At 37.0% G+C, this 25,156-nt stretch overlaps 2 protein-coding genes across 11 annotated transcripts in view; both read left to right on the forward strand.

Annotated features, from left to right (window-relative positions):
* Positions 1–5,308, forward strand: part of LOC135116471 (protein phosphatase 1B-like) — a 61,129-nt gene extending 55,821 nt beyond the window's left edge. For all 10 annotated transcript variants that reach the window (XR_010276359.1, XR_010276365.1, XR_010261082.1 and 7 more), the window contains one exon: positions 1–5,308. This exon is cut by the window's left edge and continues 4,283 nt beyond it. The gene's annotated coding sequence lies outside the window, so the exon portion shown is untranslated.
* A 5,017-nt stretch (positions 5,309–10,325) lies between these two features.
* Positions 10,326–25,156, forward strand: part of LOC135110443 (organic cation transporter protein-like) — a 42,612-nt gene continuing 27,781 nt past the window's right edge. Inside the window, exons 1-6 of the mRNA XM_064026677.1 lie at positions 10,326–11,144; positions 15,315–15,640; positions 19,054–19,293; positions 19,909–20,076; positions 21,421–21,658; positions 22,674–22,777. Of these exons, the coding sequence (XP_063882747.1) occupies positions 19,277–19,293; positions 19,909–20,076; positions 21,421–21,658; positions 22,674–22,777 (527 nt within the window). The 5' untranslated portion in view covers positions 10,326–11,144; positions 15,315–15,640; positions 19,054–19,276. The remainder of the gene's footprint in view (positions 11,145–15,314; positions 15,641–19,053; positions 19,294–19,908; positions 20,077–21,420; positions 21,659–22,673; positions 22,778–25,156) is intronic.

Raw genomic sequence — 25,156 nt, forward strand, 5'->3', positions numbered from 1 at the left:
TGTTAAATATTATAAAATGACTTAATTATATTTATTTTGTTCCATCCTTCTTTCATTGTTCTAATGCCCAATACTAACATGCTTGTCATAGAATTATGAGCTTCATGCCTAAGAAATAGGCATGAAACTCCCTTTGCCAATGTTCTGAACTTTATGCAATGTATAGTTAAGCTGTCAATACTTCATCCTGATACCATCTCTTACCTGAAGACCTAGGAGACAGTTGTTTTACTCATTCACTAGGTATATTTCACAGAAGACACTGATTTTAAGTATTTGAGGGAACTTTGAAATGAAACAATCATATACAGGCAGGCTATCTATATTTGACCTACTTTTATTTTTAAAAGGTTAAATTTGTAAGATCACTTATTTCATGGTTACTGCTCACAATATTATTTATGTATTGAAGTATATAGATGGCTAACACTATCATCACCTTATGCCACCTCTACTCTGCAAGCAGCACATAATATCTATACCTTTAAAACTGGACAAAAAATTATTTTTGGCAGGTTAATAGTGAAGTAAACAACATTGGCTAGTTAGCAGATGTTGCTCAGGAAGGCTGGAAAGTTGTGGGTTACATGTAACTCACTGATTAAGGATGATGCAGAAAAAACATAACATAGCATATTAATATTATTACTTCTTGTCTATGGTTGTATAATTTTCTCCATGATTAGAAGAACAAGATTGGGAATTATAACAAAAACACCAACAATTAGTATTGTGTCATGTACAGTCATGCAGGTACTTAAATAGGTAAGGAGTGCTTGTACTATTCAAGCATGTTGTTTACTGGCAGAGCTTACATATAGAAAAGCTACATGTAAACTAGTATAGAAAAGGCAATTTCAAGCATATTTCCCTTTATGTTATCATGGTCACCATATACATCTGGCCATTAAATAATACAGAATTTTATATTTTTAGGGGTATCCTTAAAAAAGTTTTTTTTTAACAAAGCAGACAACTTGAGACTAATGATATGACAATATGTAGGTTCATCTGTGTTGCTTTCTATCTCTGATTTAGTGTGTTTACATATTGAAATGCTGCTGAAGTGTTCTACTAAGGCTGTTCACAAATAATTATTTTCAATATAATGATACCTTTTCAGTGAAGTAAATGTGAAATGGTCAGACATAAATGTAGTCTGATAGAGCATTAACTTCAATTTCTTAGCAATATAATACTGCTGACCCACTACCTAATAATTTCTTAGCAATATAATACTGCTGACCCACTCCCTAAGCCCATTGTGCATAGCTCAAAGTTCAGATAAACCCATCATGAGTTGAGAATATCACAAGTCTAAGAATCATAAGATTTTTTGCAGTTCTGAATTTGTTTTGTATTCATGTTTTCATGCTCAGTGAATTTATATTTGATGGTTCACAGTATGTATGTCATCCATCTAGAACCCTCATATCATGCATTTGCTTTATTCCTTTATCTTTGTCATCTCCCATCATGCACTTAGTGCAATGACTATATTTGTTTTGTCTAGAGGCATGAAAATACAACATCAGACATTTTAAAGGCCAACATATCTGACTTATTTCTGAAGACTCCCCAAAAAGAGATGGCCAAAAGAGAAGAGTCTATTTATTTTGTACTTGCATCTTTGCATACCTAAATTTTTTCACTTTTCTCTTCCTTTTTGTTCTCATTCTTCAGGACTGGCCTCACATGTCACCTGAGGATGTCCTTTCACACACACACACACACTGTATTTACTTGTCTCATACTCACTTCATCTCATTTTCTGCCATTTTTCCCTGTGGATGAAATATTTATATTTCACAGCTCAGCCACTCATTTAATTTCTTCATATTTTCTTAGCATGCAAATTGTCTCTGCATACTAGAGACTTAAACCTTTCAAGTGATTCATTGTATTTGATTCTTGATCACTGTAATCTAACACCAAACGTGAAAGTGCTATGGCTAAATAAGTCTTGTCTAAAAACATAACATGGTATCTGGTGTATAAACAGGCAAAACATTCAGTCAACCTATTAGGTGATCCAAGTCCTGGCAGGAAATAATGCCTCTTACTTAGACTCTTCCATCTCTACCAGACTTAGGCCACATCTTAGATGAATTAGCAAACCTCAACAGATATGGTGATGGATGTGTAAGTTGGAAAATTAAGTGATATGTTTTTTTCCATGGTTGCCTCAAGTCAACTGTACTTGTTGCCATACAAACACAAGTACATTGCACATTGAAGTTACATCACTTTCTAATGTCTCCACTTCATAACATTTAATTGAGATTCTTAATAGCCTGGTTGGTGAGAGCAATTTAAGATAGGAAGATAGTTGATTTAAAAAATAAATGAACACCAACAGTAAGCAAATATCCCTAGAGACCGGAAGGTGAAGAAATTGTGTCATATTGCATTTCAAAATATAAAATGGGAAAGAAAGATTTCTACATCACAATATATTCATAGAATACTATCTTAATTAAAAGTACAATTTGTTTTTTTCTTGTGACAAGTAATTCCATCTTTTTGCCCAAAAATATATATGGTTCAGCATTTACACAAGTATACATACAATATTCAAGAAAGAGATCTATAAAATATATATAGATAATGGTTATATGAATAATACAGTGCTTTATAATGAAAATTAATATAAAGGAGGGTTGTGCTTCAAGCTGGTCACAACTGAGAACACCTTGCAGTAACAACAACTGAAAATATACATGTGCTGCATGTAATTACCATCATTCCAGTGATTTATATTGTTTCATACTTATGCCTGAGGCTGGAGGCATGAACATATTTATTTCATAGCAGCAGGAAACCTGATTGTTCATGACTAGGATGAAGATGGAGGATGTGGAATGTTGCCTCTTTGGTATCTTAGTGTATTGCATGCTAATGGCTTCGGCTTTTGGCTTTTCAAATGTGTCAAGAGGAGATTAAACATTTACTGCATGTTGGGTTAATTTAATTTTCTAGACATTTATTACTGAGTGTAACCAAATATTGCACTTGTGTCATTGTTTGGTAAAACAAAATGTTTGTGTTAGTGGTATAAAGCACAGCACAGAAGGATATGGTTTTGCACTACTTGGTGGTCACTGTTGGATTTCACACATGATATTGTATATTCAGTGGAAGACTGTGTATTGGATTCATGTACAAATAAGAATTTTGAGATGATTGGAGGCAATTCAGAAAAAAAAGAAAAAGTTTTAATATTGTGTACTGGTTAATTTTTTCAGCTGTGTTCACCAATATATGACAAAACATTAGATGTGCATTATAAAGTTTTCCTTAAAAAAGAAGAAAAGGAAATAGAAAGAAAGAAAAATAAAAGTGAGTATACATACACATAAAGAACATATACTCTGCTGCACATGCATAAGGGGAGCTTGCCTGCATCATGGTTTCCAACATCATAATGTTCATGAAAATTAGTACTAAAACTCACTCATTTATTAGAATTCATGGAAGTATTTATAAGGACTCAAGGAGCCAAATGATGATGAATGTTGAGGATCCACTGTGTGTGTGTGTGTGTAATTCATGGTTAATCAGACCATTGTCTATAAAACAGTTAGATCATGAGATCACACAATACATATTTTGTCAGGACTTGGAAGCACAGTCTTTTGCTCTGTATAAATCATGACTTTTCATGAAAAATTTTAATTTCTCATAAATGTCATGTATACTTTTAGTAGGTACTTACATACTGTATGAACCCTCAGTACATCATGGTAGAAAATTAGATTTTTTTTTTTTTTTTAACTCTGATGACAAACTGACAGCAATTTTATCTTTAGAATATATTCACATATAAGTTTCCTTCATTGTAGTTGCCAGCTTATAAGATGCACATCTTCACATGCAAATTTTATTTATTATATTTGCCTATAGGATGTAATACCTGCTTTAACTGGTGACAAAACTATCACCAACAGCAAAAGTGTTGCAAGTACATTTGTCAGGGAAGTAATGTGGCCAAGCATGGGAAAGAGAGATGCAACAAGGGAAGAGCATGAATGACATGCAAATTTAGTTACAATACATATTTAAAATAAAAACATAGTTGAATAGTTCTAAAATTTGTTGATTACTTATATTTGTGTTATTGGGTATTGTGTACAAGTCAAATATCAAGTTTCTTATTATCGCATGTGTAGTTGATTTCATGTAACAGTTATGACTGGAAATCACCTCTTGAACATCTCCCCCCTCTCCCCCCCCTCAAAAAAAAAGGACTAATTTTTTTTCTTTTGTTCTTTCATTGTTTGTTTATGGGCAATATGTGAAGAGTTTATAATACAAGGGATGAACTAAACTAGCCCTCATTTTTTCATTTTTTGATTGACCCATGTACTACTAAATGACTATAAATGTACAAGTTCATCCTTTGTATGTTCAACATCTCATAATATAATCAATGATTTCAACAGTGCAATATTTTCAGTGGTCAGTTTTCTCTCAACTAAAGCTGAATATAAAAATTGACAGTGATCTTAGACCTCAACATAATAACTTTTCTCAATTTCACTGTTAGTAAAAACCATAGCTTCTTGGTAAATTAGCCTATATTGTATTTACATATGTGTTCAATAATTAAATACTTAAAAGCTTTACAGCAAAGACAGTAAAGAGCTATGTATTTTCTTGCAGAAAGGATAGATGTACCTTTTGGAAGACAACTGATCCATTGTGTGCCATAGGATAGACTGTGTCTTTAGTTTCCTATTTGACTTTTCTTAGATACTTATGTGTTATGGTTTGTGATGGTGTCCTTCAATGGATTTTTTTTCACTGTTGATTGTTACTGGTACAAAATGCACCATTCTAAACCATGACCGTGTAAGTAAAGTACTTCTGGTTTGCTAAAGCCATGGTTAATTTTGGATCAAAGGATACACCTTTGTTTTAATCTTACTGTAGGAAGCTTTATTATGTTTCCCTTCACAAGTCTTCCTATTCATTAAGTTCATTGATTCTTTACATTATGTTGAAAAGAAAACAAAATCCTACTCAGATAAGTAGAGTAGCTATCAGTTGTGGGGAAAGGTGTTTCAGTATTCTCATATTCTCCAGGTGGCAGAGCTTAGTGATCCGCAAAGGAAAGGAACAGGTGTTCTTGCTATTTGATAATGGTTTTATTATAAATTGTTATAAAAAAGCACAAAATGTTACTATAATATGAAAAATTGACCACTGATTGTGTACGATATATTGTTATTATACTTTGTACTTTACGTGCTCAGGAAAAGATACAAATTTTATAACAGAAAATGGGCAGATGAAAGTGGCAATCAATTGATTTTATTTTATTTTCCTTGCACACATTCATATTATCAGCAAGTCTCTTTTTAAGAAGAATTTTTATTACTTTTTATTATTTTATAAGGACAGTAAAAAAGATGAAATGATGAGAAAAGTGTGTAATGAAAACCATGTGCATTGATTAGGTTTAGGAGTCTGCTGAGCTCTATCATTTGAAATCTATTTCAGGAACAACTTAGCACACTTAATACTGAAGATTCATTGTACAGGAAGAGCCAGTAGGATGTGGTGGTTTTCAAATCAATGTGGAAAACTCATAGGATTTGCCACAAGTAATACAATGCAGTAATGGGAAGTAAAATTATAATCAGAGAGAGAGAGGAGAGGGGAGTTACAGTCACTGAGTACTTGGGCAGATGGTACTCAGGTTAGATGATCCTCAAGACAGACAGGCCTGAATACAAATACCCACACTCACCCACCCATCATCACACCCACACTCACCAAACCATCCACCTACTAACCCATCCACCCCACCATCCACGGCACATTGACCTACCCATCCACAACTACAACCACCCACCAATCCATCCACCAATCCATCCATTGTCTACTGACCCTCTAACAACCTACTCACTCATTCATACTCATCTACTCAACCACTTACCCATCCATCCACCCACCTACTAACATACACCACACACCCTCCACTCACCCAACCACTTGATCAGCAATCCACTGACTTACCCATCTATCCATCCACACACCAGTTCACCCACACACCCATCCAACTATCCACTCACCCATCCACCTATCCATTGTGTGTGTGTGTGTGTGTGTGTGTGTGTGTGTGTGTGTGTTGTCACAATGAATTAAGGACCATCCTATATTGCATTATGTCTTAGGTTTGCAGAGGAATGTAGTATATCACACAATACAGAAGTTTATTTAAATAATAGTTATGGCAAATGAGAGTGAACTACTTATTGTTTTAAAGGGAGAGGTCAGGTGAGGATCTGAACATGGTGTCAAGCATCAAATACTGTATTAATAATTACCCTAGAGGGAAAGGGAGAGAGGCCACCACTGAATAAATGCCCTACCATAGTGAGTTTTTTGGCTCCCTGAATTATACAACCAGTGGTCTAAGGGGATCTATTGGTCCTGTCATGCAGTGTCAATTGATCCGACTTGCAAGTTATCACACCTGTACTGTGGTGATGCTTAATGAGATGTTGGCCAGGGTCTTTAATTGTGTGTGTGTGTGTGTGTGTGTTAGTGCTAATTCTCTCTCTCTCTCTCTCTCTCTCTCTCTCTCTCTCTCTCTCTCTCTCTCTCTCTCTCTCTCTCTCTCTCTCTCTCTCTCTCTCTCTCTCTCTCTCTCTCCTATATTTACATTGTGTGTGTCTACAGCAGAGCACTGCTGTGCACACTCCTCAGGCCATGATGTGCTTATGACATATGTGTGAAGTCACACTCTTTCACCAGAGATTATTAACCTTTATGTGTCTGGCCAATGCTAGCACAGCACATTACAGTGTGGGCAGACGCAAAAAAAGGTAGAGTTCAGTTTGGCCCTGGCTGTCACGGTGAGTGGGCAGTGTGGATACTGTTTTTAGAATTATTTTTTATTTTACATTAGCAAGACAATTCAGTGGTACAGTTTGTGTGTAGGATATATGCCAAGGAGTTGGAACTTCACGGTCCCAGTGTGTGGTGTGTGAGTGGTCCTAGTCCTACCCAAAGATAGGTCAGCATGAGCTCTGAGCTTTTTCTGTAGGGGAACAACTGGCTGAGTAACCAACAGATGACTGTAAGTGAATGATACACACACCACACAACACAATACAACAAATAGGCAGGGAAGAGGAAGGAGAGGGATGGAGTGGGATGACCCAGATGGAAAGGATGCAAGGAGGAGCAGGTGGGGAGGAAGAGAAAGATAAGATTACCTATCTCACAGTAGCAGAGTACACACACACACACACACACACACACACACACACATATACATGCAAAATTAATCCAAAAAATAAATAAATAACCTCCATCCTAACCCCAAATAATAAGTGAGGAGGATTGGTGGCCATCTTTCTTTTCAATTCAAGTTCCCTTAACTGCCATAATGGATTTGTCTGAGTCTGGCCAAATTCTAATATTTTTGTTTTTTTTTTATTTATTTTGGCTTCTAAGTAATTTTTTATGGTTTCTAAAAATATTTAGTTATATTTAAATGTTTTCATTTATGTTTTAAGGAAAAATCTGTGTAAATAATGGTTGTTTTTATTTGGGGGCTTTTTTTTTCTAATCACCATTTTTTTTTTTTTTTTTTTTGTTTTTTGTTTTAGCCTCTAAGTTTTTATTCCTTCTAAAAATTGTTAACAATTTTTATTTATTTATTTTTTTTATTCCTATTCAGTTAAATATGTGGATTTTTTGGTGATTTATAGGCATGTTAAAAGTCATCATTTTGAGATTATGTATTTTTGAATTTCCTTATTTCAGCTTCTAACTTTTAATTATTTGTAAAAATAGTTCAGATTTTTTTTTTTTTTTCCATTCCTGTTAAGTAAGATTTGTGGAGTTTATCATGTGAACATTCCAACATTTTTTTTTTCTTTTCAAATATCTTTATTATTACTCAAGCTGGAAATGGTTTTATATTCTTGGCACGAGTTGAAGTGCATGGCAAGGCAAACACTCAAGGTCTTCCAGCTTATCTCCATTTTTTTTGAAGGATCAATTTCAAAATGGATCTGTGTATGTATATAAAATGTGATGTCATCAGTTTATGACATCATCAAGAGACTGAGACCCAAGACACCTCTCTCCTCCCCCTGTCTCTCTCCATCAATATTTAGCATAATTTCCTGTGTTTTCAGATGTTTTCAGACTCTGGTGTATAGATAGGAGTAGGAGGAGGAAGAAGAAAGGAGAAATGAAGGAGGAGGAAGAACAAAGGAGGAATAGAGGAGAAGGAAAAAAAAGAAAATGTTAAGAAGACAATATTTACCTTAATTTTTGGTGTTTTCCAGATATTTCCACTCGTGTGTTTGTGTGTGTGTGTGTGTGTGTGTGTGTGTGTGTGTGTGTGTGTGTGTGTGTGTGTGTGTGTGTGTGTGTGTATGATGGATCGTCACACTTGCCTACAGGCTGCACTAGCTTGTGAAGTCTTTTCTCCCTTATAGATATCAACCTCTCTTCCTCTTCACAACTCTTTTTCTTATCACCAGTTAGAATCACTTACATCACTCTCCTATCTCATACCTCTCACACTCTAGCACCACATGCTCCACCATCTCATCACCTAAAATGTCACACATCTGGCACACTTTGCTGCAGGAATCAGCCCATCTGTAATTCCTTGCATTCACATCCATACACTGTGCCCTAGCTCAGAAGAGCATCATACCACCTTTCATACATTAGAGGCTCTTTCTCCTTGTACCATTCCAGTGCTCTTTTGTCCCATTCATTCAGTTCCACTTCAGTTCCCTGTCTATCTCACTCTTCCATTTTCTTGCATCCCATTCAGTTCCCACTCTACTTCTTAAGATTATTCCTAAACCAGGCCTTCATATTGGCAGCTCATGTAGGGGAAAAAGAAAGGACAAACAGAAAAACAAACAGTATCTTTCACACCACTAGTTCCTATATATAGCATGCCACATTTTCTCCAGGATCTCCTTCACGACATCAATCATTCTTTCAGTTGTCTCTCCACTCAGTCCCAGCAGCAACGCCATCCATTCCCTTCTTGTCTCTGGTATACTTCACACACTCCACCACTACATGCTCCACTGTCTCATCCTCTCCCATGTCACACATCTGGCATACTTTGCTGCAGCCTGTGGGACATCTGTTAACTCCAGCGCATGGCAAAAATTTACAATAACCCTTGTCACATAACTCTTCCCTATTCCCTCAACAAGCTGTGGGGAGGAGGAGGAGGGGGGAGCATGGAAAGCAGGGTTGTTCAGCCCAGCCTCAAGGGAGACACTCTGCAAGTCATCTAAAATCCAAATTAAAACTCTATTTGCATTTTTCATGGGTATATTATGGAAATAATATGCAGGATCATATATTCTGAAGGTTCTTAAGTGATTGATACGCATTATATGCTAAATTATATTTATTTGATGGAGATTTAATGGTAAACTTAAATAATATTTTGGGAAATTACTGATTAGCCTTTAAGTTTAAAGGAAAATGCTTCCATGTAACATAACATAGCTAGATTTTGTCACAAACATTTTTTAATATCAATATATGAAAATAGTACATTTTCAAAGTTGTGTATCCATTTTCTTTACAAATTTTGTTTGTGTTCTGAAAAGAAAAATTCATAAAAATTCAAGTGTTCATAAAATTCAAAATTCCATTTTGACAAAACACATCCAGTTATATAGATTAAGATAAAACTTAAATAACGAAATCTGAGTAATACATGACCAAGCTATTTCCATCCAAACTTACTAAAAAAAAAAAAAAAAAAAATGGAACTTTAAAGATTTTAAACGTCATACATTAAATAATTGATTAAAAAAGTTTATTCTTATTACTAGACTATTCTTATAGCAAACATTTAATGCTAGTCTCACCTTTGAGTCTTGAACTTAGAATCCTCCAGCCAGGTAACTTGTATCAGCAGTGATTTTCCTCTTTTTGTGTAGTTGAACAGGTTTTTCCCTCTCCCTTTTCCAATCCCAGCCCCTTAAAGCATTTAACATTCTGGCATGAATTGGGAGGCCATGCTCATTATAATATAAATAAAATTATGTTACCTACCATATACCCTTTATTAAAAATCAAGCTGGCTTGGGCAACTGCAAAGTCAAGAATTGGTTTCAAAAGACTTTAACTCTGGGACATAAAGTCCGTACTTTTTGGAGCAGGCACTCATTGGGATTTTGATTTATACCATGGAGTCACTTTTTCAATAGACCTTCATTTGTTAGTCTATCATAGACTCCTTGCAATTTTTATTTATTTATTTATTTTATTCTTAATCAGTGAACATGAAGTTCCACTGAACTATGAAGTGGCATTATATCACCGTCATTCTAGCTTGTCATGCAATTGTACATTAGTTTCGGGTATTACGACACATTATTCATTATTGTATATTATGGATGCTTACTATTACTGCCATAGATTTTCGTGTTTAATTTTTACATATCAGCTGAACAGTGCCTTTCAAACCGAAATGTGAAAATGTTCCCCTTACTTCACCATGACATGCAAGACCTGCAAACATATTTCTTGTTTCTTCCTCCATTGTAATGTACACTTCATTGTCAGCAATATCTATTTCACCTTCACTGCCAAAGAGCTTCTTTTATCTTTGCACTTGTATCCTTATATTATCCTTATATTCTGCTGTATTTAGAAAGTGGCAGTTTTGCATAATATTTGGAATAATTACATATGTACGATAATTTTACCAAAAGTACAATAATTTCAACCTGTGTAGTACGATAATATGGCCAAAACAATCTGGCAACGCTGACTGCTGCTGCCTGGCAAGTCTACCAGTCAGCGTGTCGCGTCTATGGGTGGTTTTAGTACGCATCTGTTTCAACTCCCAGCCTGACAGAATTTGTGTGTGTATGTTTTTTTTTTTTTTTTTTTTTTTGTGTGTGTGTGTGTGTGTGTGTGTGTAACCACGCCTACACAGTGGCTGCGAAGGCTTACCCATGAGTTAAACCTTCTTTAGTTGGTAATGGGGAAGGCGTGGGCTCTAGCAGTGGACACCCAGAAGGCAGCAGTGGGTGAAAACAAGCAAAATAAAGAAAAGTTTGGCTGAGAAGGTGCTAGACAGCCAGCCATAGTGACAAGGAGGCACCACCACCATCACCACCACAGGGAAGGTAAGGTCAGGAAGTGTTAGAATACATTTAGGTAACTTAACGTAACTTTTTTAATGAATAACTGAATAATCCACGGTTTTAAGTCATTTTAACGCATCTCACCTAACCTCCAGCACAATATATCCCTGTGTCAGCCTCGTCTCATTGCTAAAAACCGTAAAATTTAACTTAATGAAAATGTAAACAATCTGGGTCGTCTCTATTTATCAGCCATTATCTATCTTATCTGTGAGTGTTTTAAACCAATACTGTCGCAAAGCGGAGCCACATGACCTAGCTTCAATATCCGCTCGTTAGATATACCTGCCATTACTGAGTTTAAGTTTGGCGAGGGTTTAAATGAGTGAGAAGGGTTGGTCGTCCCCTCCACTGGCCCCCCCTCACCGCCATCTTGGATAAGGCTTCCCAGCCCCCTCCGGTTCCAATATTATTATTTTTTTATTTCTTAAGTATTTTATTTCGGCTTGTAGCTAAGATTTTATGGTTTGTAAAAATATTTCATTGTTTTTTAAATTATTTGAGCGCGTGTGTTGCATGAAAAGTGGTGATTTTGGCGTTGTTTTTGTGTAAATAAGAGGGCCGTTTTCGGCGTATTTTTTTACGGTCCCAAACCTAATTTTTTTATTTCGGCATGTACTAGGTTCTTATTGGTTTTAAAAAATAGTTGGTGTTTTTTTAAGTGTGTTGCCGTCCCGCTCAGTGAAATGCGTGCACCGTACACTTGTTTTTATTCATGTTCAACTTCCAATAATATTGAATTTTTTTTTTTCGGTAGATTTTTTATTTGTGCTTGTAGCTCACTTTAAATGGTTTTAGAAAATAGTTCAGATTTTTTAAAGTGTTTTCCGTTATGTTTAAGCCAGAATGGGTGGACATTTGAACGATTTTAAATGGGGTGAATGTTCCAACAGTTTCCAGATACTTCTTTTTAAATATCTTTAATACTACTGCGTTTTGAAATGTGTTGTTATTTGTGGCATTAGTTAAAAAATGTGGCAAGTCTGAATTTATAAAGCATTCCTGTCTTGCTGCGTTTTTTAGAGGGGTCATTTTCAAAATGAAATACGTACGTACGTAAATAACGGTTGCTGTGACGTCATCAACCCCCCGTGACGTCACAAGCCCCCCCAGCCGTGACATTATCAGAGTGGTACCTTCCCTAACTCCCTTCCAGTCCCTCCCAGTAAATATTCAGTGTCTTTTTTTTTTTTTCAAGGTATTTCAAGGTGTGTGTGTGTGTGTGTGTGTGTGTGTGTGTGTGTGTGTTGCCTTATTTTTCGTTGTACAGATGGTGATGCAGTGTGTTGCTTTGTCTTTCGTTGTACAGATTGTTATGCAGTGTCTGTGTGTGTGTGTGTATGTGTGTGTGTGTGTGTGTGTGTGTGTGTGTGTGTTGCTTTATCTTTCGTTGTACAGATGGTGATGCAGTGTGTGTGTGTGTGTGTGTGTGTGTGTGTGTGTGTGTGTTACCTTGTCTTACGTTGTACAGATGCTTATGCAGTGTGTGTGTGTGTGTGTGTGTGTGTGTGTTGCCTTGTCTTTCGTTGTACAGATGCTTATGCAGTGTGTGTGTGTGTGTGTGTGTGTGTGTGTGTGTGTGTGTGTGTGTGTGTGTGTGTGTGTGTGTGTGTGTTGCCTTGTCTTCCGTTGTACATATGCTTATGCAGTGTGTGTGTGTGTGTGTGTGTGTGTGTTGCCTTGTCTTTCGTTGTACAGATGCTTATGCAGTGTGTGTGTGTGTGTGTGTGTGTGTGTGTGTGTGTGTGTGTGTGTGTGTGTGTTGCCTTGTCTTTCGTTGTACAGATGCTTATGCAGTGTGTGTGTGTGTGTGTGTGTGTGTGTGTGTGTGTGTGTGTTGCCTTGTCTTTCGTTGTACAGATGCTTATGCAGTGTGTGTGTGTGTGTGTGTGTGTGTGTGTGTGTGTGTGTGTTGCTTTGTCTTTCGTTGTACAGATGCTTATGCAGTGTGTGTGTGTGTGTGTGTGTGTGTGTGTGTGTGTGTGTGTGTGTGTGTGTGTGTGTGTGTTGCCTTGTCTTTCGTTGTACAGATGCTTATGCAGTGTGTGTGTGTGTGTGTGTGTGTGTGTGTGTGTGTGTGTGTGTGTGTGTGTGTGTGTTCCCTTGTCTTTCGTTGTACATATGCTTATGCGGTGTGTGTGTGTGTGTGTGTGTTGCCTTGTCTTTCGTTGTACATATGCTTATGCAGTGTGTGTGTGTGTGTGTGTGTGTGTGTGTGTGTGTGTGTGTGTGTGTGTGTTGCCTTGTCTTTCGTTGTACATATGCTTATGCAGTGTGTGTGTGTGTGTGTGTGTGTGTGTGTGTGTGTGTGTGTGTGTGTGTGTGTGTGTGTGTGTGTGTTGCCTTGTCTTTCGTTGTACATATGCTTATGCAGTGTGTGTGTGTGTGTGTGTGTGTGTGTGTGTGTGTGTTGCCTTGTCTTTCGTTGTACATATGCTTATGCAGTGTGTGTGTGTGTGTGTGTGTGTGTGTGTGTGTGTGTGTTGCCTTGTCTTTCGTTGTACATATGCTTATGCAGTGTGTGTGTGTGTGTGTGTGTGTGTGTGTGTGTGTGTGTGTGTGTTGCCTTGTCTTTCGTTGTACATATGCTTATGCAGTGTGTGTGTGTGTGTGTGTGTGTGTGTGTGTGTGTGTGTGTGTGTGTTGCCTTGTCTTTCGTTATACATATGCTTATGCAGTGTGTGTGTGTGTGTGTGTGTGTGTGTGTGTGTGTGTGTGTGTGTGTGTGTGTGTGTGTGTGTGTTGCCTTGTCTTTCGTTGTACATATGCTTATGCAGTGTACACACACACACACACACACGTACATTTTCAGTTTGTTAACTGCCTAAATAATAAACCGTTTATTATTATTATTATTATTATTATTATTATTATTATTACACACACCTGTAGTTCAAGAGATTAGGTTAAGTTTGCTTAAACACACACACACACACACACACACACACACACACACACACACACACACACACACACACACACACACACATTATCTAGAGAGAAAAAAAAATACGAATAAGAAAAAGATGCTTACACTTAGATTACGCACAAACAAACAAACAAACACACACACACACACACACACACACACACACACACACACACACACACACACACACACACACACACACACACACACACAATACATCTGGCACTTTCAGGTTTTTATTTTGTTATTCAAATTTATATAAGAAATTTTGCATTACCTGATATTGATAACATTAATTTTCACTCAAATTATTGTATATTTCATAAAAATATCGTACGAATTCCCAAATTATCGTGTTATCGTATGAGTCCCATTATACATCGTACACGGGCAAAAATTATTGTACTTGTACAATATTTATCGTACGTCTGGCAACGCTGGCACTACGCGGGTGGAAGCTGCTGGGATAAAGAATAGTAACGTTGTGCACCTGCCAAATGTATAATAAAATCTGATAAATGGGAAAACACGTTTCCATTCTAATTCCCTGGTTTGTTTACATGCGAATTTTAAATCCCCCGGCCCATGCGGGCATTCAAATGCTTAAGGCGCTTCTACCTACTCACACAAAAGAAAAATCACCAAAAACCATTTGCCTTACGACAACGAAGATTTCAGAGACGTGTAAGAGATATGTTATGCTACGAAGATCCATGAAAGTTTAAAATAGGCCAAATTTCGAAATTTATCATGTCTTTTGCCGAGTGCCCCCCTTAGGAACACTTAGGAGATAAATACAAGGCTAAGAAGGCTGGGTAGAAGGCTAAGAATCTTTGTTAATACTGCCTCTAAGTCTTTCATACAGTTTCTGCTTTTTTTTTTTTTTTATCTTCATAGCGCTTTACTCATTTTGTATTTCTTCACTCGTTTATTTTCTCTCCTAGATCTATAATCTTCCTTGGGATGTATTCATCTTCAATATCCTTTGGAACCGTGTTCACGTGTCCACATTTTCTGAGTCTAGGTAATTCTCCCATTCTAACTTGATAAGCGCATTCTTCATAGCAGTTTAATTCCCATTTTCATACATGTATATGACTCCTTTTCTCTTCCTTGCCCTGATTTCCACATCACAATTAAATATGATAATCACATGATTACTTCTTTCCAGAGATGTATCAAATATCTTCCATAAAATAATCTTCAGCTTTTTTTTCCCATAGGTCTTAGAAGTTGCAGATTAAATGCGTGCAAGAAATTTCTTTCATGGTTGCCAGCGTATCAGTATGATAAGTTATCCAGAGGGTGTGTGGCCTGAGCTGAAAGCAAATATGCAGGTGTGAGAGCGGTCGTCGACTAATTCAGAGTGAACGCGGGCCTGCTACAGCCCACAGGTCTCAATCGTGTCATCGCACTGGCGTTCTGTGTGAGCACTGTAGGATTATTTACATATCAAAAACGACATTACCACCCTTCACTCTCAAGAAGAAGAAGTAGAGTGAACAATTCTTGACTGAATAAGGAGGAACAACAACAGTGTGTAATATTGGCAAGTATTTAATACTCTCCTCGAGTGTACTCACTTTACGTAATATGCTTGTCATACATATTCTTAACCAGTCCGTAAAGAGAGAGAGAGAGAGAGATTTTATTAGAAATTGTAGGTTTAAGCGCAAAAAATATAAGAGGACTTAGATAACTACTATTACTATTATGTGATTAAGTGAGGGTAGGAGGCATGAATTATGTGGAATAGATAAGTGGAATCACATGGGATTAAATGAGAAAAGCAGATAGGAAACATTGTGGCACTGATACTGATACAACAGTATTGGTATTCTTTTACTCATTCACCAGTCTCAACATGGCTTTTCTTACCCTTCTTGTCAGATAGAGCTTGTCACTCTGTGTAATTTGAACCCCTTATATGCCAACTGCAATTCATTTATAATGCTGATAGCAATTTTTTAGATATCTACTTTTTGGGGAAGCAAAGTTTGGTTAACTTGGTTAGGTTAGATTAGTTTGGTTCAGTTATATTAATTTGGTTCTCTTAGATTACTTTTGTTATGAGAGGGTTGACACCAGGAGGCGACGGTGGTGTAATGGGTAGCATGTCCACCCGACAAGTGGAAGGTCCCAGGTTTGATCCCCAGGCGGTGCCTGCCTTTTCTGGTGAATCCCCTACTATAACAGGTTAGGTTATATTAGTTTGGTGAGGTAAGGTTAGCTTGGTTAAGTGTTTTTGCTTAGGTTATTATTATTTATTTATTTTTATTTTTTTTATGTAAGAGGATCATTGGCTAAAGAAAACAAAACCAGGGAAAAAAAAAATCACACTTAGGTGCCAGAATCATCGAAAATTGAAGGATAAGTGTCTTGAAACGTCCCTCTTGAAAGAGTTCAAGTGATAGAAAGGAGGAAAACAGAAGCAGGCAGGGAGTTCCAGAGTTTACCAGAGTAAGGGATGAATGATAGAATACTGGTTAAATCTTGCATTAGAGAGGTGGACAGAAAGAAGGTCTTGTGCAGCAAAACTGCGGGAGGAGGAGAAGCATGCAGTTAGCAAGATCAGAAGAGCAGTTAATAGGAAAATAGTGATAGAAGATAGCAAGAGATGCAACATTGTGGCAGTGAGAAAGAGGCTGAAGACAGTCAGTTAGAGAAGAGGAATTAATAAGATGAAAAGCTTTTGATTCCACCTTGTCTGAAATAGCAGTATGAGTGGAACCCGCCCTCCTCCCCCCCCCCAAAAAAAAAAGAATACTTGTGAAGCCTACTCCATATATGGGCAGATAAGGGTTCTGTACAGAGGTAGCAGCTTGAGGTGGTACGGTGAGAAAAGCTGGTAGAGATGACTCAGAATGCCTAACTTCAACCTTCATAGAAGCTGTTTTAGCTAGAGATGAGATGTGAAGTTTCCAGCTTAGGTTATATGTAAAGGACAGACCAAGGATATTCAGTGTAGAAGAGGGGGACGCTTGAGTGTCATTGAAAAAGAGGGTATAGTTGTCTGGAAGGTTGTGTTGAGTTGATAAATGGAGGAATTGGGTTTTTGAGGCATTGAACAATATTAAGCTTGCTCTTCCCCAATCATAAATTTTAGAGAGATCAAAAGTCAGGCATTCTGTGACTTCCCTGCATGAATTGTTTACTTCCTAAAGGGTTGGACATCTATGAAAAGGACAAGAAGTTTGGTTTAGAAGATCATTGATGAATAATCGGAAGAGAGTGGGTGACAAGACCGAACCCTGAGGAACACCACTGTTAATAGATTTAGGAGAAGAACAGTGACCATCTACCACAGCAGCAATAGAACAGTCAGAAAGGAAGCTTGAGATAAAGTTACAGAGAAAAGGATAGAAGCCATATGAGGGTAGTTTGGAAATCAAAGCTTTGTGCCGGACTTTATCAAAAACTTTTGATATATCAAAGGCAACATCAAAAGTTTCACCAAAACTTCTAAAAGAGGATTACCAAGACTCAGTAAGGAAAGCCAGAAGATCACCAGTAGTTTTCTTACAGCCAACCATCCACTAGTAACACTCTTACCTGGGCAGGCAGCAACTCACACAGAGGAGAAATTAGGACATAACTCCACAAAGCTGGTGGAAGCAACTCACAGGGATTGGAGAAGTAGTGGTGTGAAAAGTAAGAGTGACATGCAAAGAACATGGGCACAGTTATCTCATGTCTCACAGGACACTATGGGCACCAAAACTCACACTGAGTTGTGTGGCATACATTTGTATTTAGATCTAAAAAAAAGCTTTTGACAAAGTTCCTCACAACAGGCTATTATGGAAGTTAGGAAATATAGGAGGATTAAATGGAAAAATAAAAGAAAAATTGATGAAAAGTTACTTAAAGGGAAGAGAAATGAGAATGGTGGTAAAATATGTAAGATCAAAATGGAGAAATGTAGATAGTGGAGTACCACAAGGATCAATGCTGACACCAGTACTTTTCCTGATCTATGTAAATTATATGCCTGAAGGAGTAAAGAGTTACATGAGCTTGTATGCAGATGATGCAAAGTTACAAAGACATATAAGAAACAACAAAGACTGAAATTCTACAAGAGGATTTTAATAAAATCTGGGAGTGTAGTAAGAAATGGGAGATGGAATTTAATGTGAAAAAAAATATCATGTTATGGAAATTGGAAAGAGTGAAAATAACACCAAAATGGACATATAAAATGGTAAATGAAGAAATAATAAAAGTACAAGGAGAGAAAGATTTGGAAGTGATAATACAGGATAGTGAACAGTTGGAGAAGCATGTAGAAAAGATATTCAGAGATACATATAGAATGATGAGAAATATTGGAACAGCATTCCATTACATGGATAAAGATATGATGAGAAAGTTAATTACCACTATGATTAGACCAAAGTTTGAATATACAGAATCAGTGTTGTCTCCACACAAGAAGAAACATCTTAAAAAAATAGAAGGGATACAAAGGATGACAACAAAGATGGTTTCAGAACTGGAAGAATTAACATATGAAGACAAGTTAAAGAAAGTGAACCTGCCAACATTGGAACAAAGAAGAGAAAGGGAGATTTAATTTAAATTTATAAACTGTGGAATAGAGTGGAAGAAATAGATAATGAGAAACTGCTGCTAAGAGAAGTAGGAAATACCAGATACACAAGAGGAAACAGCAAAAATCTAAGAAAAAGAAGATGCTTGAGTAATATCAAGAAATAAAATTTCCCGCAGAGAAATATAGAAGTTTGGATCAAGCTAAGTGAGGATGTAGTATTGGCAGTGAGTGTGCACAACTTTAAGATAAAACTGGACAAGTGTAGATATAGAGATGGGACCACATGAGCATAGTTCTAGCCCTGTAAATTACAACTAGGTAAATAAACCATCCACACATACTTGTGGGCCAGTCACTCAGGCATCCACACACATGTAGAGCACAGATTCACTCAGACATCTCCGCAGAACACACAAGGCCACACCACAAGCCTCACACCACTACAAGTCTCAGCACAGCTGCCCAGAAGGACTAGAACCTGGTGCCCCAACACACATGTGGCAAACATGGACATGGAATAACAAGACACGTCTGAGTGTAACGCAGGAGCTGCAGCTAAACACGACAGTGTCTGTCTCAGCTGCACTTTCCAGCAGCCGGTAATCCTCACAGCCACAGGATGTCATCCTCATGCAGTCCTTCCTCAGGTTGGTCCTCAAGTACACAGCAGACACCTCACAGAGGCTCCTCCAGCTTTTGTTTCTCCAGCAGCAGGGAGGTTTCACAGCCAGCTATGATGTCTACCCTTCACAGTCTTCCTCTAGGCTGGTGTTCCCTCTGGCCTTCACAGCACCTCGTGCAGGCTGCCACATGTCCAGCTAGCAAACTCTGGTCACCACATGCATGTCCACCCCCACTTCAGGTGTGCTCACCAGGGTATCACAGCTGCCGCCTCAAGACCTGTATTTGTGTTCTTATCATTAGACACTATTCCATCATCCCACTACCTAAGTCACCATACTTTTGAAAACTCTACTTTTTTTTATTTATATTTATTTATTTATTTATTTTTAACTTATTTTTATTTTTTATTTATTTATTTTATTTTATTCATTCATTTTTTTTACCATCTTGTGTATCCTGGCAAAATTTCTGTTTATGAATTTCACCAATCATGGTAATTTTTAGGGAGGTAACCCACATGGCTAGGGTGGATATTATATTTATTCAGATATAAGTAATGTAGAAGTAATGTAGTAATGTGATATACCTTAATCTGGCTTTGATCATAATGTTTTGATGTTTGACAAATAAATTATCAGGGTCAGGCATTCTGAAACAATGGGTGTAGACATTGATGCAGTTCTTAAAGAAATTGGAGAATTTGGGTCCTACCAAAGACGCATATACTTCCTCCTGTGCCTGCCTGCAATATTTGTGGGTGCTGCTAATTTGGCCCAAGTCTTCATTGCTGCTACTCCAAAATACAGGTGAGTGTTTTGCAGTATTATACTTAGTATCTCCTTAGCTCAATGTCATTACCATACCTTCTGTGTCTTAGACAGCTTCCATATTGGAGACTCCACCATCCCTCTGCAATCCACCATTTCCTTCAAATTGTATCATAACATCACCCACCACACCCTTGCTAGCATCCTTTCTCAGCACTTGTCTTGTTCTGATCTCAGAACTGTTCCTCATCCAAGCCATAGGCAATTCATAACTGGTATCACCCTCAGCTGATGGCATGAATATGTTAATGTTTGCAAATGTGATCCCATGCACTTGATTGATGATCCAGTCATTTTTATTATCTTACCATGATCCATATGAAATCTGCTATAGTTTCTCTCTCTCTCTCTCTCTCTCTCTCTCTCTCTCTCTCTCTCTCTCTCTCTCTCTCTCTCTCTCTCTCTCTCTCTCTCTCTCTCTCTCTCTCTCTCTCTCTCTCTCCAGGCAGTCAGTCCTTTTATCATATTGCCAGACACCTCCTGTGATCGTGCCTTCTCTAATCATGTAAGCTGTTAACTGTCTCTTATTTTTTGGGCAAGGATACTGCTTGATCAGTTACTTCTTTCCTGGTTTCCCATTGCAGCAACAGAAATTGCTATAACATTACAATTTTATTGATCACTAACAACAGAAATTGCTATAACATTACATGTTTGTTGATCACTACCAACACCCAAGGGAAAATTGCTGGGATTTTTCAAGTCTCATTAGATTTTATATACAGCACAGCTTTCTTTGTTCAGGCTATGTGACCACATATTTCTTCATAGTTATGTATGAAGCTATTCTGCAGCAATTAACAAGAACTTTGTAAGCTGTTTATACATTTCATGTAGTAAGGATGGTATTCCTTAAAATACAAGTATGTGGTCGGTATAATGACTTGTGTCATGCAGGTTGTTTACTGCTACTTTAAAAAGTTGCATACAAAATCACACTTGTGGAAGTGGTTAGCTCTGATGTTTTATCTTTGGGTGTAGCAGTAAACAACCTGCATGACACATCATTATACTGACCACATACTTGTATTTTAAGGAATACCAACCTTACTACAAAATCAGTTGCATTTTCACCACATCATTGAACAATGGACACAGAATGAAACACTTTTTTTCTGTCTAATATATATAGATACACTAGTACACCTGTAACATTTTCTCCATTTGCACCTTTATTTTGTTTGTGCAAATGGTTTTCATCTTTTCCTTCTGTGTCAGCATGCATTTGTAAGGAAAGTTGTGTACTTTTTTTTTTAGATCTGTCTTCTTAGAATCATCTTTTAATTTTCCATGTTGATTGCTATGAGCATTGCCTTTCCCCAGGTGTGTGGTGCCATTGTGTGATGCCAACATAAGTAATCCATCATACAACCAACCATTCCTCAACTTCACTATCCCTTACAACACAAAGGATAAGTCTTGGGATGGATGTCACAGATACCAGCGCCTCCATAATAATCACTCCTGCATACCAGAAGACTTTAGTAAGAATGTTACAGAGGAGTGCCCTGAAGGAAAAGCCTTTTCTACTAATATTTATTCATCAACAATAGTCTCTGAGGTAGGATTGAAGCTGAGGAAATTCTGTTTTAAAAAGTGCTTGAAATAATTAATTAAACAAAGGATTTTACATCATATTGTTTGAAATAATGTTAAGGCTACATCATGAGCCCAAACAGGATAAAGGCCAAATGTAGCTTATTGTTGAGAATATGTTGGGATTGAAAGATTGCTTAAGATTGTCATAGCTGGAAGGGAGCAAAGAATTCATGTGTTCTATCTGTGTTTACATATTAAACTGAGTTCCTTTAAAAGGTAGCAGCTGAGACAAGATTGTAAGTATAAATATGCTGAGGAAGAGGTCTTTGTTCCCCTCTTCCTGTCCATTTTAGTTGCCTTTTATAGTTTGCCTTGAATATGGCAGTATATTTAAAGATGTTATTGATCATTAGTTGAAAGTGAGAGATATAAATAGGAAAAGCTACATTGTTGGTTAGCTTTGCTGTAAAATATTTTCATTGTGGTACAGTAAGTGTTGAGTGATTGCTATACTATGTATATGGTTCCAGTTTTCATGAAGACTGAAGTCCAGCACATTAAATGCTCTACCCTGCTACATAATGACATGAAGGGAAAAGATTTTGTGCAAATTTTGCTTTATCTTATATGGGAAAGTTCTTGAATAATTTTTCATGTTGCATCTGTGAGAAACATTACTGAATAAGGAGACCAAGAAGATGATTACCAATTTGGTGTTTGAAGCTGGTTGGTTAATGAAAGTTGTTCAGAATGGAAGGAATGACTCAAATATGTAAACTGACTTGGAAGAATTACAGAGGTAAAATTGGTGCTAATATGAAATAAAATAGTACCAAGAGATCAGTTATAAATATTTGTGGACTATAAGTAAGTTCTTGAGATATTTGAGTGAAAAAAAGATGGTTATCAATATTTTGAAAAGTTTATATGGTATCAAAATAAAATATTTATTAAACCTAACATATCTGGAGATAGATGAAAAATGTTATTTGTTTGCATACTGACGTATTATATAATGTTTTTGTCTTATTTTTCAGTATAACTTGACCTGCAATGCAGCATGGAAAACAGAGATGTCTCAGACCATTGTTTTTGCTGGTGTCATGGCTGGTTCCTTCTTCTTTGGGATTGTGGGAGACTTGTGAGTTATCATTAATACAAGTGTATTTTTTTTTCCATGGAGGTGGTTATTAATAAATTAATGATTAGAAATTGCACTCATGACTTATTTTTACAATCAGACTATCATTAACAAATGTTTCATCAAAATTCCCAAGAGATGATTACCAACATTCAGTAAGGAAATCTAGAAGATTGCCAATGAGTTGTCCTTTATGGAGTCAATACTACTGACCAGAAAGAAGATTGTGAACAGATAGATGCTTCAGAATCTTCCTGTTGAGGATACACTTTGTAGAAAGACAGGAAATTGAAGTTTTAGGTTGGTTGTTTGAAGGATTGGAGTGATTATCCTTCTTAGGAGCAAGTTGACTGTAGGCAAGCTTCCAGGAGGAAAGAAAGATGGATGTTGATAGACATACAGAAAAATTTGTTTTAGCACTTTTCCCAGACTTAAACTCGCCTCCATTCCTCTCTCTCCTTCCATAACCACCTCACACCTTCCTACATCTCATATTAATACTATAAGGTACAAGTTAACTATCAGTGCTTCAGCACCCTTGCTTCTACAACCATCCTGAATTAGCCATCAATGTTAAAGCCTTAAGTCCATCTAACAATTGTCATGAGACACTTTAAATTATAAGAACACAAAGACCTTCTTTATCCATCCTATCATGTGCTCTGTCTAGGTTTATGAATGCTGCATACAACTTTTCATCCCTTACTAAGTACTCTTTTATTATCATTAATTGCAGAAATCTAATCCACACAATCTTTTTGTTTCCTGAAACCATCATGTTCCTCACTGATCTTCACCTCAAACATGTCCACCAGTCTCAGTCATGACTCTCTTATAGACTCTTCCTGGCACACCAAGTAGACTTATGTTCCCATAACTATTATGCTCATTCCTACAACTTTACCTTTATATACAAGTACAAAAAACTAAAATAGTTGAAAGATGATAATGTTTTGCAGGTTTATTGGTTTCTAATCATCATGCAATGCTTAAAAGTCATGAAGTAGTTTTGTCCAAAAGTATACCATAAGGTTTAACATAGTGATCAGCTTTTAACAACACAGTAAGAGGAAATATATATAGTTTCTATGTATGCATGTGTTGACAAGCATTCCATCCAGTTGCTCAACTAACAAAATTAGTGAGTTAATTGCATTTAGTATTTCTGAACCATCAGGTAAAATGTAATCATGTCATGTAAAGTGCCGGTGAATGAAGTTATAACCCACCATTTAAAATTGCCAATAAACAGTGCTCAACTCCATCCCCTGTAAAACCTACATGCTTTCACCCAGCTCCAGATGGTTAACACTACACTGGCAACCCTCAGTAATAGTGTGATCACATGACAACAATGCTTCAGTTTGGATAAACTTTTGTCCCTGACTTCACCCACACGTGTGTTTTTCCCCATTGGAGTATAAAGATTTTTTATTTATTTATTTATTTATTTTTATTTTTTTTCCTCACACACACACACACACAAAAAAAGTCTGGATTGGGCCACTATAAACAAGGTGGAGAAGGCTTGTATCATCACCTTAGGGAAAGTAGGAGTCAGGATCAATGAAGTTATTGCCCATGTTGCCTCCCATAGAACCAAGATCTTTTACATAATTGGTACCAGTAAAAGTCCGAATGAGAATGAAGTTCCCTTCACCAAACCTTGCCCTGGCAAGCATTCATAAGATGTACTTTGATAAAAAAGAATCCATTTATTACACCCCAGGAAATCAAGAAGTAACATTTAAAAGTGCTGCACAGTGTGTCAGAATGTGAGTGCCTTCACTGTGACCTGAAGCAGCCTACTCACAAAGCAGCACCAAAATTTCATCTCTATGGCAGGCAACACAGGCAGCACCCTCATTGATCTTGACTCCTATATGCCCCAGGACGATAATATGGGCCTTATCCACCTTGCTTGTGGTGGCACAGACCATTTTTGTCTTTTTTTTTTTTTTTTACTGAAAAAAAACTGGGGGGAAAATACCCAGGCGGGCAAAGTTAGGGACAAGAGTTTATCCCTACAGTCTCATGTGGCCTTGAGGTGCCGAGGCATTGTTGTCATCATGTGATCACACTGTTATAGGGAATTGCCAGTGCTCACCATTTGGAGCTTTGTAAGAGCATGTAGGTTTTACAGAGCTGAGTTGAGTTGAGAGCTGTTTACCAGCAATTTTAGATGATGGGTTGCAACTTCATCTGCCAACACCATAATTAAAACATTCCTTTTTTTTTTTTTTCATTGAAAAAAAAATGGTTGGAATTTAGAAATATTAACATGTTTATTGTGTCATGAAATTTTAGAAGGATTAATCAACTTAAAGTCTACCACCTACCTTACTGGCCCATTAAGTTACTTGAAAAAAGAAAAAAAAA

Source organism: Scylla paramamosain, chromosome 1 (genome assembly GCF_035594125.1).
Source record: "Scylla paramamosain isolate STU-SP2022 chromosome 1, ASM3559412v1, whole genome shotgun sequence".
Classification (NCBI taxonomy): domain Eukaryota; kingdom Metazoa; phylum Arthropoda; class Malacostraca; order Decapoda; family Portunidae; genus Scylla; species Scylla paramamosain.